The sequence below is a fragment of the Lygodium microphyllum genome, chromosome 30 (genome assembly GCF_053477565.2).
Source record: "Lygodium microphyllum isolate KBCC chromosome 30, Lygodium_microphyllum_v1.1.10, whole genome shotgun sequence".
In the NCBI taxonomy this organism is placed as follows: Eukaryota; Viridiplantae; Streptophyta; class Polypodiopsida; order Schizaeales; family Lygodiaceae; genus Lygodium; species Lygodium microphyllum.
In genome coordinates, this window is record NC_141164.1 from 33,566,615 (window position 1) to 33,583,805 (window position 17,191).

A 17,191-nucleotide genomic window follows, 5' to 3' on the forward strand; every position below is an offset into this window, starting at 1 on the left:
TCCTCAACTTATGATGCGTCTTCACACTCTCCTTGGGTTACACCTACGTAGGGATTCCCATCTTCTGCTCACCGTGTTCCCGTCCCGCTTCCATGGGTTCCTCATGTGGCTACCGTGCCCATGCCTAGTCAACCCATCCCTACCTATGGATCCACCTTGTACACTACACGCATGCCTAGTGGGCATTCTAGGGCCCATTCCCAAGTGTACTCCACTCCCCCATCCTACCCACACTACACTTTTTCACACTATCCATCTCTAACACTATCATTCCTGTTGCAACGGCCAAGAATACCTTCATGGATAAGACACGTTTTAACGGGTCAAATTTCACCACTTGGTCTAATTTCATGCAACAAGTACTTGAGTCTCAGGGTCTTTGGGACCTCGTCATTAGTCTAGAGCCTCTACCGGACCCTCGACTAGCTCACCTTGATTACATCCATCAATGGTGAGCCTGCAATGCCACAGTCAACGTTGAGCTGACGCAAGGATTGCTTCCTGAGTTTCACTCTCAGTTGCAGCACTTCCCGCTTGCGTCAGAGCGTTGGAGTCACCTTCTCGACCGCTATGCGGCTCATGATTGTACTCAACGCATCAATCTCGACTTTGAGCTTCAAGAGTTCTCTATTAAGGAAGGGGATGACCTGAAAGTCAAGCTGGCTGAATATAGGCGGTTACTTGCCGAGTTCGCCACTACTAGCTCTCCAAAGTCAAATGACGATCAGGTTACATTCTTCTTGAATAAGTTGCCCGACAAGTACTTCAATTTCATTCAACACATCATCTCCCAACCTCGATTGCCAACTTTCTACGAGTTTGAGTGCCAGTTCTTGCGTTACGCGAGGCTGTATGATCAAGTCCACAAAAAATCCTCATCACACCCTTATTCAAAGCAGAGGGGGTTGGTTGCCTCTTCTTCGGGAGGGACAACCACTAGTGGCAAGAACTCGCTAGATGCAAAGGCAAGCCAACCAAAGGGTGACTCCTCTTCCTCCAATGGAACCAAAGAATCTAGACCTATTTGGCAGCAACTCCCTAAGAAAAACCGGTTTTACACACATTACCAGAGAGCAGGCCATGTGAACAAGGAGTGTCGCTCCAAGGCCCAAGGTCTTTCACCTAAAAAGCCTCAGCAGACCGCTACGACTGCACAGTCCAGTGGGGCTACACCCTCCGCTCCTGCTTCATCTGCTTCTTCAGCACCCATTGTTGTTGCTGTTGGACATGTGGCTCGAGTATAACCTCAGCGGCCCATCTCTTTCACTGCCCCTGAGGAATTGGCTGATTGGTCTGCAGATTCCGATCCCGTTGCACTTCATGCATCCATCTCACCTTCCTCTCCACCTCGTCAGGCGTTCCCTTGACAAAGCCCTGCTACTGGACATCCGCGATGGTAGCCACCTTCTTCGACTCACATGCCTCTAGGTCCTTTGGGATACCCTAGGTTAGTCTAGCATTCATTTTTCGCACTCTTAGAGTCGAGCCCATAGGATTCATTATCCTTAGTTTTTTCATTTTTTTGTCTTCCACTACATTTACTCACACACATACACATTCATTGCATTTATTTTGAGTTAGATTTTCTTTATGTTCTGTTTTGCTTTGGAGCATCTCACCACTAGCCTCTGTGTTTGCAAATTCTCATCTCTTTTGCAGGGTTTTGTCTTTCAATGTAGGGCTAACTTGCAGATTGCTTTGGTTCTACCTGGGCTAGAGACGTGGAGATGCGCACCGTTCCTTTCATGATTTCATCATCCTAGGAGTGCTTGCTCTTCTTCCAACATGGCGGTTTCCCCTCCCGAGGCGAATCGTGCAGCATCTCTCTCGATGCTATCATGGCGGTGACTTCTACCTTGCTCTTCTAGCAGGGTGCTTCATCCACTTCATCTTCTTTCATTCCTTATGGTTCTCGGCACCATATGAAGACCGACATCAGGCTCCTCTTCCTTCTTTGGCATCTACATCCAGGTTGAGAGGGGGTTCCTACCCTTCTTGGTATTCTACAGGCTTCAGCACTTTGTCTTCAACATCGGCTTTTTCCCCCTGTTGTACCTTACCCTTTGCATTGCATGATTACATCATCCTTGTACTAGGGCGCTTGGGCAAGTGAACAATTTTCCCACCAGGGACACTATCCAAGTGGCACATGCTGCATGAGCATTCTTCAACATATAGCATACTTTGCATCTCATTGTGCAGAGCACCACTTGCGCAGATCCTAAGCTGTTTCCACCAGCAGCTGTTGTTACCACATCACCCTCCTTCATCACATGGATACCTCATTATCTATTTTTCCTCATCATCGACACCTTGAGTGGATGGGTTAGCTTGTTCTATTTTGTGATGTGTTGGGTGTACCCTCCCTACTCTCGTCTTCTGGGTCACTTTTACTCAATCGGCCACATCCCATCAAATTTACTTCATACATACATACATACATACATACATACATACATACATATATATATATATATATATATATATATATATATATATATCTCCATGTACTTCCATCCGCCTTTGTAGGGCTTGGTAGGCCACTGGGCAACCGACGGGCACCCTTTGTCCGATGCCCTTTCCTCTATCGGGTGACTACTTGGATTCCCTTGGTAAGAGAACCATCGCCTCTGTAGTCTTGGTAGGCCACTGGGCAACCGACGTGCACCCTTTGTCCAATGCCTTGGCTGCTTTGGGGTGGGACGCCTTGGGGTACATAAACATCACAATGGCTGGCCTAACCTTTTAGCTTAGTTTTGGGCTTGAGAGGGGTTATTGAGCTAAAATAGGTATTACTTGCTGATTAGCCTCTTAAACACCCCCAAAACACACTAAAAATGCTCTTTTAGAGTAAAATCCTAAAACGGGGAGCGGTTCAAGAGAGTTCAATGGAAACCCTAAAACAGGGAGCGGTTCGAGAGAGTTCAGTGGAAACCCTAATTTTTGGGACACCCTTCCACATCTATAAATAGACAGGCTGCCCCCATTCAGCCATTACCCTTATTTCCAAGTTACACTAGCGCACACACCCTCTGCTGCTGTTGGCGCCCAGTTTCCAGCCTGCAGCCCGCCTCCATCTATTGTCCAGCCATCATCGACTACAGCCACATTATCTTCAGCCTGTCCATTGCTGTAGGCCACAGCTCTCAGCTGCTGGTGACTGCTCCAAGCTCATGTTCAGCCAGCTGTCCATCATCTCCAAGGTCAGCCAGCCTGCGTTTTCACCATTGCAGACCCTGAAACTCTCAGACACTGTTTCAGCCTGCTGTTTACAGCAAACTGTGCACAATTTCCAACCTCCGATCAGTGGTACACTGCTGCGCTTACCAGTTTCCAGCCTCTAGACTGCTGCATTTTGGTGACCAGCCTGCTGCCATTCACTATTCAGCACTCCTACACTCCGATAGGTAGTCACAAACTTGGGATCCGTCTTTGGTGGACGTCACACTCCGACATTGCTCTGCCCTTGAGCACACTGTACACTCTTACATTCATTTACAGCATTCATTCACTTCAGAGTTGTGTTCTCTCTCTCCCTTCTTCTGTTTATATTTGAGTTTTTGTGTTTGAGTTTTAAGTTTTGTGTTTAGGGTTTGAGTTTTTGAGTTTTATGTTTAGGGTTTGAGTTTTGCCATCTATGTCTGTCTCTCTCTTTGAGTTTCTGTAGTGGTCGTACACTCTGTGTGTCTTCAATGTAAACCCTAGCAGTTTCCTTCACAGCAGGATGCGGACTCCTCTGACGAGTCATCCTTTGCTTTAGATTCTGATTCCGCTCCTCCGGCCAAGGTGCGGAAGGGATCCTCTTCTTTGGATCGTGGGAAGGGCTTAGTGGCCCCTTCCTCAGTTGCTTTCTAGTGGTGGTGATGCAATCATCCCTCACGACTCTCCAGTGCCAGAGAGGGAGTGTGAGAGGGTGGTGAGATGGGGCAGCCATGCCTCATCTATATTTCTATACGAATGCACAAGCTCTAGAAAGGGACATCCCTGACGCATCCACCGAAGTCTGGCAAGTACAAATCCTGAGCTAGGATTGACATCCAGGTTCATGATGGGATGGTTACTTGATAAAGAGTGGGTGGCTTTCGTCTGGAGCTCACATGAGGGGACACTTTGGCAATTTGGCCAAAGAAGGGGACTCCATGGTCATTTTTGCACTGCGGCATTAGTGACAGGATTCAGCAATTTATTTCAGCACATGTTTATGCTGCCACTGCTGCACCACTTCTAACATGGTACCAAATTTCAGGATTTGTGTTTCTGCTGTGTTTTCTTGCTGATTTAAGAACTATTTTTACTCTTACTAATCAGACAGTTGCTGCTCCAACGAGTTGCCTGTGTTTTTTGCTAACGTCAACATCCGTACAGCCTCTGCATTCGTTTCAGCCTGCGTTTTGGTGTCTCAGCATCTCCTCCTGGCTGGGGGATTGCATTATTAGGCCGTTTTTTGCTGTTTTTGACAGTTTTTTACTGATTTTTTGACTTCTTAACGCAGCTTTTGTATTATTTTGATCAGATTTTGGGTTGTACTCTATGTGAACTCTTGCTTTTTGCAATCTGTGCTCGTGGTTTGGCTGTGTTTCCTCTCCCAATCCCTTCTTTTCTCTACTTTTTTTCTAAATCCTCTCCAAATGGCTCCTCCCTGCACATCCACTGATGACAAGCTCCATGGGCCTGATTATTACACGTGGAGTGCAGTGATGAAGGCTTGGTTTATCCAAAAGCAATTATGGTACGTGGTTGGCGAAGCTATGGCAAGTCCTTAACAACCTTCTCCTGTTCCATCTGATTTTAATGAAGACAACCATGAGGAGGCAGAGCTTACATGAAATTCGGATGATGCATGTGCTTAATCGGCCTTACTTTGGTGCATTTCCAAAGATGTCCTACCGGCGGTCACCTGTATGTCAACTTCAAACGTATGGTTAAAGTTGCAGTTGATGTACAAGGCTCCTTCCACCATGAGGGCTATTACTCCCTATGGCCAGCACCAGCAACTGAAGTTTGAACCCAAAGATACGATTCAATCATTCCTACTTCGAGTTACCCAACTCCAGGATCAGCTTCGCACTATGCAATTTGCCCTATCACAGGCACATCTTGTTGATACGGTACTCTACAAGCTTCCTCCGAAGTTTGCTGGAGTGGCGAATGCTTTACGGGTGCAGACATCTAGGACTCTTGTCAGTTTTCTTCATATGTCCTTGATGCTACTTGAGCATGAAGCTACTTTGGGACTACAAGGGAGGCTTCCGTCATATTATGGAGGTTCAAGTGAGGCTCTTACAACTTCAAAGAGGGGTTCGAAGATGAAGAAGTCGAAGGCCTAGTGTTACCACTATGGCAAAAAGGGTCATTTCAAAAAGGATTGCAAAGAGTTAGCGGCTTCCAAGAAGAAAAAGGAGCAGAAGGCAAAGCGGGATGCAGACTCTTCCGACGAGTCATCCTTTACCTCAGATTCCGATTCCGCTCCTCCGCCCAAGGCACGGAAGGGATCCTCTTCTCCGGATTGCGGGAAGGGCTTAGTAGCCCCTTCCTCAGCTGCTTTCTAGTGGTGGTGATGCAGTCATCCCGCACGACTCTCTAGTGCCAGAGAGGGAGAGAGAGAGGGTGGCGAGATGGGGCAACCGTGCCTCATCTATGTTTCTATAGAAAGGGACACCTAAAGCATCGGCTGAAGTTTGGCAAGTACAAATCCTGAGCTAGCATTGACATCCAAGTTCATGATGGGATGGTTACTTGACAGAGAGCGGGTGGCTTTCGTCTAGAGCTCACATGAGGGGACGCTTCGGCGGTCTGGCCAAAGAAGGGGACTCCATGGTCATTTCTGCACTGCGGCATTGGTGACAGGATGGTCACGTATGCTACATCAGAGGCATTGTTGACAGACATTGAGAACTGCTATGATCTTCTCTATCTTCAGGAGTTGGTATGATCAACATCGACATCAAGTTCTCTCTAAGGCACCTTCATAGTGGCTTGTGCACCCACTACTTGGGTATCCATGGTTCTACTATGATGGACATTGTTGTGTGTACTATGATGCGACATTATCATTGTATATTGTATTGTATCAGATCACCCATGATCTGAGAGAGGGTGTTAACAGATTAATCAGCTCATGGTTGAGTCTAGACTTGTGGTTCAATAGGTTGGCATCATAGATTATTTAGGCATTTTATTTGCCATTTTTAATTTTGGATTGGCATTATTTGCAGCCAGTTGGCCAGCATTTAATGCTGGCCGACCAGTCATATTTTAGGCATTTATTTTGGCCTATTTATTGTCAATCTCCCTCCTCCACATTTATTTATCACTTGACAGTTTTTGGGGAGAGAAAGCAGGTGTGTTAGTGCCTCCACAGCCGGTGACTCACATTGCTTCTATACTGTCTCATGTTTTGGTATATGGATTCCATTTCCCAAGCATACATCTGAGTTCTCATCTATATTGTGTTCTCTCTTTCTTTTCTTTTGTCTTGTGTTTAGCAGTTTATTTCAGCACATGTTTATGCTTCCACTGTTACACCACTTCTGACCTTTTCCAGATTTAATGCAGTTTATGCATAACAGTGACATTTGACCCGGAAATTTCAAACATAGTGCGCATTGGCTCTAGGGGGAAAAATCTTTTGGGGCTTTTCATATATCAGTGAAATTTTGTTCAACTGAGCTAAATTTATTGACATTGGTGCACATTTGAACCTGAGAAATTGTGGCTTTTGGAAAATTTTGTGAAATTTTGCTAAATTTGCTCGTTTTATGCTCTCACGAACACGTATTAATGCAATTGGGGCAGATTGGTCAATGAAATCTTGGGGCTTTTGCTAAAATTTGTGGATTTTTGCAAAATTGATGCATGCAATGTATTTTGGGGACATTGTTGAAGCGATCTTGGTGATGTAAGCACTGTAATTTGAGTCTTTTATCTCACACTTGTGCGATTTTGGAGAAATTGCAGAGAATTTTTGGGTATTTTTTGTGTATCAGAAGTTGATTTGGACACATATGTATGAAATATACATGTCAGGCAGCTCCTATTGAGTTGATGTATTGCTGAATATTCATGGTGTTGTAGTCTTAGAGATCATTTGCAGATCTGGGATTGTTGCAAATGTAATTTTTGGTGACATTGCTGAAGTGGGAGTCACCTATATACATGTATGCTAAAATTTCAGTTATATTGTTGAAAGTCATTTCCTCTACTGCTGTACTTGTATTTGGGCACTGTCTATAATACAGTGACACTAAATCTTACTCTTATTTCCTGAAATTTTGGGCTGAAATTAACTGAATATTCAGCCTGTTGTTTGCTGTCATAAATTACAGCATTGGTACTTGGTACTTGGTACTTTGTTGACAAATGGCCACTAATGCTTCTAGCAGCAGTGACACTAAATCCCTCCTTGAAATCAAGAGGTTTGATAGCATTGGCTTTGATCTATGGAAGGACAGGTTACAAGGCATTTTGTTTCTCAAAGACTGGCTCTCTTGGAAACTAAGCCTGCAGCTATGGCAAATGAGGATTGAGCTAGACTGAACAAGAAATAATGGGGGTAAGTATGTTTCTAATAAGTTCAAAAAGTTTTGTGAGATGTATGGCATTAAGAGGGAGTTGACAGCCCCTTATAATCTTACATTGAATGGCGTGGCTAAGAGATATAATCACACACTTTGTGAGAGAGTCACATACATGCTATCCACAACTAATCTCCCACAATAGTTCTGAGGAGAGGCGCTTAAAATTGCAGTTCCCGTACGCAATCGCTCTCCAAATCATGCATTGGAAAATGGCGTTCCTGAAGAGATTTGGTCTGGCAAACTTGCTTCATATGACCATTTGCGTGTTTTTGGTTGTGATGCCTTTGTGCATATACCAGTAGATCAAAGGACCAAACTAGACATGAAATCCATCAAGGGTATCTTCATGGGATATGGAGATGAGGGAGAGATGGGTTATAGAGTTTGGCTTCCTCAGGGCACGAAGATAGTACACAGTCCAGACATAGTATTTAATGAGGCAAAGTTACTGAAACATGCTACACAAGGTGCCCTTGACAAAAAGAAGGTCAAATTTTAGCATGAACAGCAAACCATGCAACAGCCCTTAGCTGAAGATACTGTCCCTTTTGATGCTGAAAATGAGCAGCAACCCATTGTGCTATAGCCAGAAGATAATGGACAGCAAATAAATGCACAGAATGGAATAGGACAGAAAGAAGAACATGCTGGAAACAAGTTACAGCAGCATGAAAATGCTGAATATCAGCAACCTCGTGATGATATGCACCTATCCGAGGATGTAGGCCCATTGCCCGACAATACAGATCATTGGGTAAGAAGGTCTACACATGTCAAAAGGCAACCACAGAGGTTTCAGCCATCTTTGGATTGCATTTTGTTTGACTGATGAGGGTGAGCCTCTGACATTTAGAGAGGTACAGTCATGTGAAAACAAGAGAAAATGGGAGCTTGATATGCAGGAAGAGATCAAGTCTCTGTATGCAAATAACACTTGGGAGCTTGCACCTTTGCCCAAGGATAGGAAAGCTATCCCTAATAAATGGGTTTACACAGTGAAATGTATTGATGGGAAGCCCAAGTACAAGGCAAGGGTGGTTACTAAGGGCTATACACAAAAGGGAAGCATAGACTTTCAAGAGGTCTTTTCACCAATGGTCAAGATGACTATGCTCTGTGTTTTGACCTAGATGAAGAGCTGTACATGAAATAGCCAAAAGGTTTTGCCATTCCAAGGAAAGAGCATTTAGTTTGTAAGTTGAACGCAGCTTATATGGGCTGAAACAAGCCCCTAGACAATGGTACAAAAAGTTTGATACCTTCAAGCTCAACCATGAATTTAAACGCAGTCATGCAGATCACTGCTTGTACACTCAAAAGGCTAATGATGGAAGTCTTATTGTGCTGGTCTTATATGTGGATGACATACTGATTGTAGGAAAGCATAAGAGTACTTCGAATGCTCTTAAAAGACAGCTAGGTTTAGCCTTCTCTATGAAAGATTTGGGGGCAGTTGAATACATTTTGCACCTGCGCATTAAAAGAGATAGAGGGCAGCACTTGTTTCTCTCACAAGACAAGTACATTAGCAAAGTACTTGACAAGTTTAATATGGCTGATGCTAAGCTTCTTGGTGTGCCTTTATTGCCACATACAAAGTTTAGCAAATCTGATTGCCCAAAGGATACTACAATTGTTAGTGCTATGAAGGGCATACCTTATGCATCACCTTGTGGATCTTTGATGTATGCTATGGTTGCAACTCGCCCTAACATTGCTCATGCCATAGAAACACGGAACAGTTGTTCCGGCCTGTACGAACGGCCTAATGAGTTCCAAACCCTCTGAGGAGGTGAAATGGCTAGGCAACGTTCCCTGCCATTCCCTGTTTGGAACAGCCATTCCAAGCTTGCTAACCAAAAATTGACCTTTTTTCTAGTGTTTTCTTTTTGCTTGTGTCAATCAAGTCAATTTTGGGACATTTGGGTCTATTTGGAGCATTGAGGGGTATTGGGGCAATTAAAGGGACATTCGGAGCATTTTGGAATCTGTGGCATTTTTGAAGCATTGAGAGCAATTTGGGGAAATATTGGGGCATTTAAGGCAATTTGGGCGACTTGTAGCATTGGGGGGCTATTGAGACAATTTGGGGCATTTTGAGTCATGCAAGGCATATTTGGGGCACTTAAGACATGTGCCGTTCCCCCTGTTCCTGTTCCTTGACCTTGGACGTTCCCCCCATTCCAAGGGGTCCCCTTCCTGTTCCCCGTTCCAGGTAACTATGGTTCATGCAATGGGAGTTGTTAGTAGATTCATGTCTAATCCTGGCATGCCACAATGGGAAGCGGTGAAAAGTATCTTCAGATACTTAAAAGGTACACAAGAGAAGTGTATATGCTATGGAAAGGGTACACTAGAGTTGCAGGGATTCTATGATTCGGACATGGCAGGAGATCTTGACACTAGGAAATCTACCAGTGGGTATGTATTTACCTTGGCTGGTGGGGCTATCACTTGGTGTTTAAGGTTGCAAAAAATTGTGGCACTAAGTACTACAAAGACTAAATATATTTCAGCCACACAAGCTTCTAAGGAAGCTATTTGTCTTGGCCGTCCAGTCAAGAATTTTGGTCTTTCTTCACGTACCCCAGTGCTTGGTTGTGATAGCCAGAGTGCAATATGTCTAGCTAAGAATGCCATGTTCCATGCATGTACCAAACACATAGATATTCGATACCACTTTATTCGACAGGACTTGGATGATGGTCTTGATACACTCACTAAGATCAAAACCCAAGATAGCCCGACAGATGTTCTCACTAAGAGTTTTGCAAAGGCTCAACATGAGCATTGCATGCGATTAGTGGGAGTTGGTTAGCTTAAAGGTACCACTTCGGGCCTTTAAGTGGAAGGCTGTTGGGTGTATAGTCCCTTCGTCTCCATGTAAAGTTAGACGGTGTGAACACACCCTTATTTGTACCCTAACATATGAATACACTCTTTATTCTTTGTGTATCGATACAATTTGGTACATCCTCGCATTCACTCTCTCTTACACTCAACACTGCTACTCCACTTCTAACTCGCACTCCCATTGCACACTCTTCCCTTCACGTTCGCAAGTGCACACTCAGATACTCTATGCTTGGTGTTGCCATCATCATCAACCTAATTTGGTGCCCTCATTGATGTTGTGGCCTATGTGCAAGGACTAATTAGTCCATCCCTATTCTATCAACATTCTTCTTCAGTCAATGCAATATTCTTCCTTCATCTTCTGCTTCCTCTCCTTTCTCTCTCTCTCCTCTCTGTGTTTGTGTTTCTCTTCCATTGAGCACTCTCACATGGTATCATTGCCTAAGTGAGGACACAATCTGGAGATTTCTCGCAAAGGAGCAAGTGATCTTTGTAGAGAAGCAGCACAAATATCAAAACGCAGATTTCCAACCTGCATTTGCTACAAACGCAGCCCCTATTAGAGGTCCTATGCCCCGTCGATCATCTTGGCAGCTAGGCGACATCCCCTAGAGGCGGTAGTAGCATACAGGACAAGGCGACAACATACAGGCACCAAGCAGCCCCTCCTTCCTTGCATTTTGCTGAAAATGCAAGCAAACAGGTGGTGACAACAATTCTTTGCTATTGGCGATCTCCTTCTCGTGGCAAGCAACACCTTTTTTAAGTGCAAGCGGCACATCTACAGACATTGTAGCCGACTACCTTCTGTTTACCGTATTGCTTTCCTCAAAACACAGATTTTTGGGTGATTGCACGATTGAAGATGTCATATTAGTTTACAGGCTTTCATGACTTAGAGGAGGAGCTTCTCTTAGGACATCCTCTAAGTGGAGACGCAATTATCGCGATTATCTTCAGCGAGAGGAGTCTCCCATTCGCACCCACCCCCCTTCTATTCATCTGCCACAGAAGGCTCCATCCAAAGTGAAGATGCCGTCCTTGATACCCTTAGTGCAAGTGCATGCCTTACCTTCATTACCCAAAGAAGACAAATTGGATGGTTCGAACTATTTGTTGTGGTGGTGTAAGGTGGAGTGCATACTCGACACCTTAGATCTTTGGAACCTTGTTTCTAATTCTATCCCCCGTTCTAAGGAGGATCCAGCAAATGGGGCTTCTATGGACCATGCAACCTTGTGGGATCGGCTCAACTCTTAGAGTCAGATCCTTTAACTTTATGAGTTTGCAAGATTCTGTCCTTGTGCATGTTCACAAGTTAAAGACCATCTACCTATGTTAATCATGTCAATCTGTCATCTCCTAGTTGTGAGCTCCTATCAGAGTCTCATGCAGACATAGGAGATCTAGCAATTTTAGGTGCATTTCCTTCAATTGTTAGCTTTCTGTGTGCATTCCTAGTCCAGTTTCTGCTTTCTACAATCTGTCTCTACCTGTTGAACATTGTCCTTATCATCCGGGATTTTTTTGTGGTCCTTCCCTATTTTTCTAGCCTTTTCTTTAGAGTGACCAGCATTAAATGCTGGTCGGCCAGCTTTTTTGGCACCTACTGGTGCAAGTCGGCTAGTTTTGGGCATTTAGGGCTATTTATAGCCAGTCCCCCTCACTTGGCAGACACACACTCTTTAGTCTTCAATCCTCCATTTGCAAGTGCACACTCTAACACTCCGTGCTTGGTGCTACCATCATCATCAGCCTGATCTGGTGCACTCACTAGCACTATGGGCTGCACGCACACACTAATCAGTCCATTTCCATTGTATCAGCATTCTTCTTCAGCCAATGCAATATTCTTCCTTCATCTTCTACTCTCTCTCTCTCTCTCTCTCTCTCTCTCTCTCTGTGTGTGTGTGTGTGTGTGTGTGTGTGTGTGTGTGTGTGTTTCTCTTCCGTTGCACACTCTCACAGTTATAGCACTTGGGATCCATATCCGGTGGATGTCACACTCCAACTATATTCATTTGTTTGCCTTTGAGCATTCTATGCACTCTTTCCTTCATTTACAGCATTGATTCATTCGCTTCAGAGTTCTCTTTCTTCCTCTATTTGTGTTTGTGTTTGTGTTTTTGTATTTTGCATTTAGGGCTTTTGCATTATTGTCTGAGTTATTGTGTTTTAGTTGTGTTCATACGATCTATGTTTTCTCTGTGCAAACCCTCGCTTATCTTCACAACACATGCTTTAGATGCAATTGTAGTGAGGGCATTGGAATAGAGAAGGTGGGAAACATAAGAAGTAAATGATTGAAGTGATGTCGACCAACTGACCAGTGAGACATGTAAATTGGCAAGACTAACCTAAAAAATGTCTAGGACAGCATCCATGGATAAGGCCCAAAAACAAGGACAAAGGACAAAGTGACCAAATGAGTAGACCTGGAGGATCAAGCTCCTAATGGCCCCCATTAATACAATCTAGGGCTCATAACCATGACACAAACATAACCACTAGCAATTTCCCCTATTTCTACGAATCTCAAACTATCCACCAAGATCAATGGAAAGGGGCTCAACACTTGCAATGATAAAGGGGATCAAGAAATATGGCTTGTCTTGGCACAAACTATTAAAACCATATCCTCTTACACAAGAGGATTCAAACTAGGAACTCTCGCTTTGCTTGACACTAAAACTATTAGAACCATATTTTCTCTCAAACAAGAGTACGTTGACTAGGTTGATGTATACAAGATTGGTCCCTGTGACCCCATCACTCCCAAATAAAGGCATGATATTCATGCATGTAGGCAGTCAAACTTTGTCAAGTAGAAAAAGAAGCAAAGAGGGGAGGTATAGAATACCCAAGGAAACTGACAAAAATTCACCTTGGCAAAAGACATGGATGCTATATTTGCAGAGGAGAAATCACAATAGGGTCGCATGTTTTGCTTTGCTTGCTAACAAGGAACTTGTACAAAATCCACGTCAAGGAATGTTCTAAAGCTTATTTAGCATTTATGAAGCATACGATCAACTGTTTTTTGGTAATGCAGGAATGTGCACAGACTTTGGTTGAAAGTGCAAAGATGACTAAATAAAGCTGTCCCTCATGATAAAGTTAGTAGAAGAACATCTATTTTGGGCTTAAAGTGTAGAATATCTGCAAGCTTTGTTTCGTTTGGGCATATTTTCAAATGCACAATGTTTGCATTTGACCTGAGAAATCAAAAATAAAGCCATCAATTTGAATAGACGATAGAGTGGATTGAGAATTCCTAAGTTTGGAAACTCTTTTCAAGTGGATCATACTTAAGAGGGATGTACATATTCAAATAATAATGTCTCACTTCGTTCACATCATCAATGGCAATGATCTAAGGATTGATGCAACAATCGGTAAAAGTGTAAGCCACTTGGTTGTGGTCAACCCCAAACTTCCACAAAGTCCAAGGTCTTTTCCATGCAAAGAGAGTGACAAAAACCTATGTGTCCACCAAATATCCAAATGCTTTTAGACAAGCATACATCAAGAACTTTGTGGGATAGCAATCCCAGTGAGCTTATGAGGAAAACTTCTGATACTAGTACAGGGATGCACAATCCCACAGAGTACACATGACATTGTGTGCAGTTGTGACCAACATGGATTCTGAAAGTGCAGCCCTTGGAGTACTCCTCTCATGAAAATGCAGGGAATGTTTTGATTTTAGCAAAAACTGTGAGATTTCCCAAAAACAGAATGAAAAGTCGGGCTTTCAAAGAGAACTGAAAAAAAGAATAACACATGCACCATGCACAAACACCCATTTGGGATTATCCCATTTTCTCATAAACAAGACCTTACTAGAAATTGAAAATGGCCGAAATGGTTGGTTGCTGCAAATGAATCAAAAGCACAACTCAGCCTCAAAATGTGGTATGGAATACAAACCTGAGTGACCTCATGATCATAGGCATCAGGGTTAATAAGACTGCAGTCTGTAAATCAAACTCCCCACAGGGTTGTGCATCTTCAACCCTCAACTTGTCTCCATCTCTTTCATGCATCTATAGCTGTAATCCATTTCTGAATGATTGTGATATTCAGCCTCAAGTGCCCATTATTTTCCATGTTTTTGAAATGTTTAGTAACAAAACTAAGCAAATATTTCCATTGTTAAACTCCCCACAAGGTTGCACATCTTCAACCCTCAACTTTTCTCCATCTCTTTCATACGTCTATGGCTGTAATATTTCTGAATGATTGTAATATTCAGCCTCAAGGGTTCATTTTTTCCATATTTTTGAAATGTGTAGTCACAAAAATAAGCAAATAGTCTCATTGCTAAGCTGGACTCACATTCCTCTCATCTCTGGTTGTGAAGCTAGCACAAGAAGTTTTCTACATTTTCCCATGTGGGAAAAGGGGCTCTTTCTCTTATTTCCCCCTATAGTGTTCAACATCATGAGTCTCTCCTCAAGAGGCACTGCATACCTGGCCAGGTGCGGTTGGGGGCAGGGGGCTGCCAGCCTAAACCCGATGCCGGCAGCCCCCTGCCTGCAACCGCACCTAGCTAGGTATGTGGAACCTCCTTCGTTGAAGCTCATGATGTTGTCATAATTCACAATGTGGGAACCATAGTGGGAATTTGTCTTAAAATTCTCGTGTAATAGGCTCCCATTCCTTTGACATTCAAGAAATGCAATGGAACCTGGCAACATGACATCAATGTCCGGAAAAACAGATCACCCCTGCCAATTTTTTCTCAATGTGTTGCAGGATTCCGGTCCAAAAACGCACAAGAATGACCACTCGTTCTTGCAGTTGAATGACTTCGTGCTCTCTCAAATTTAGAGCGATCAGAAAGGGCGCAGGCATACCTTACGATAGAATCAATGGGGCGGTGCTGCGATGCAGAAATGGCGTACAACAGAGCTTCAAGAGCTTCTCTCTTTTGGAGAAACCGGTCTGATCAAGAGATCCCTTTACACTCAACCTTCATCATCTCACAGAAGCTTTCCCCTTCCCTTTCCAATGGGTGAATCATCGGACTAAGGAATATTGTTTTTTGGCCTCTTACATGGTAATGATTGGTTAATTGGATGGGGGGCCTTGGCACCTTTAAAAAATGTTATCTTAGAATGTTTAAAATGTTTGGTTAGTTAGATGTCAATGCTGAACATATTTAAGCGACTACTTGAGAGTATTTGATTGGGTTATCATCTTTTTGTCAAATGATGGGGTTATATATGCCCTTCGGTCGTGCTTATTAATGGGAATACCACCCATCTTTTTAACCCGAGGGTAGAGCACCCATAATAGTAAGCATCACAGAGCCGCCCAACCGTAGAGCACCAGTAAAAGTAAGCATCACAAAGCCGCCCAATCGTGGGTTTTCCACCTTTGACCTCCCACACACTCCCAACCACTTGGGCTGCCACTTGTCAGTATTGGTGATGATAGTGTACAGAAATTATACAAGCACAAACCTTGAAAAAGCCCACAACAATGGGCATAGAAATAGTAAATATTTCATGCTCAAAATTTTTTAAGCAAGCTTTTAGGAAATGAGCTACCTTGCTTTCTACTCAAGCCTTAGGCTTGCCAAAGCAAGTAGATATACCCTTCCTAAGGACTTTCCGCAATTGTCCATTATGTTTCCATTCCTAAGAACATGATACAAGAGGTTGCCCCACCAAGGGCATATATGCTCACCTATGCACGAGAACAAGCAAAATCAAATTTTGGAGATCAATCCCAAAAAATGTCTCAAACACTTCTCCGTAGAAAGTTAGAAAAACAATATTGGTATAGAAGTTTTTAAAATTTCCTACATATATATATATATATATTCTTTGGTTGTGTGTGGTTAAGGTGAGCCAAGAGTGGGAAACCAATAAGTTATGAAATTAAAGCATGTAGAAGCAATGAAACCAACACCTTGAAAATGGCCCGTACCTCTACTCTTACTTTTTCCGAAAGCTTGTAACCCATGTCTAGATTTGAAGTGCCATGGAGAGGCCTCTCTCTCTCTCTCTCTCTCTCTCTCTCTCTCTCTCTCTCTCTCTCTCTCTCTCTCTCTCTCTCTCTCTCTCTCTCTCTCTCTCTCTCTCTCTCTCTCTCTCTCTCTCTCTCTCTCTCTCTCTCTCTCTCTCTCTCTCTCTCTCTCTCTCTCTCTCTCTCTCTCTCTCTCTCTCTCTCTCTCTCTCTCTCTCTCTCTCTCTCTCTAATAAATTAAGTCCCCAAAGCTTCACAAAACTTTAAGTAGAGTGTAGATTTGACCTTTTTGAACCCCAAATAAGCTAGAAATGCTAAAAATTTGTAAAACTGCTATAAACGTGACACATTTTAGATTCTAAGCCTCCCGTTGGTTGGCCAAGTTTTGAGATACTAAACCATTTACAACCTCAAAACCCAAGGTCAATTATCATGCTTTTACATATATTAGGCATTTTGAGATCATTTTGGGGGTCAAAAAAGCTCATTTGCAATCTAAGTGAAATTTCCCTGAGGATCTAATGGTTGAATTTGTGAGAGAGAGGGAGAGAGGTCTCCCACAAGGGAGAAGTTGGGCCCATAATGGGTTGCCAATTTTTAGAGATAGGGGACATACACCATCCCTATTGCTAAAAAGTGGTCCCCTATAGGGAATTCTGAATCTTGACCATGTCATGTTTATGATATTCTGTTTGGGGCTTTTGAGCTGTGTTTTGGGGTCAAAAAATTCATATTTATGCAATTGTTGTTGAATGTAAGATTGTCCAAATGCAACCTTCTAT

At 43.3% G+C, this 17,191-nt stretch overlaps 1 protein-coding gene across 7 annotated transcripts in view; it reads right to left on the reverse strand.

Annotated features, from left to right (window-relative positions):
* The window catches only part of SKIP4 (SKP1 interacting partner 4), a 40,109-nt gene extending 24,631 nt beyond the window's left edge, over positions 1-15,478 (reverse strand). For 4 of the 7 annotated variants that reach the window (XM_087673053.1, XM_087673054.1, XM_087673052.1 and 1 more), the window contains exon 1: positions 15,293-15,478. Coding sequence is in view for 3 of the 7 variants with exons in the window: in XM_087673050.1 (XP_087529176.1) it covers positions 14,364-14,479 (116 nt within the window). In the remaining 4 variants the exon portion in view is untranslated. Of the gene's footprint in view, positions 1-14,363; positions 14,499-15,292 lie in introns of all 7 variants that reach the window. The other 3 variants (XM_087673050.1, XM_087673048.1, XM_087673049.1) reach the window with 2 other exon arrangements.
* Positions 15,479-17,191: the final 1,713 nt, after the last annotated feature.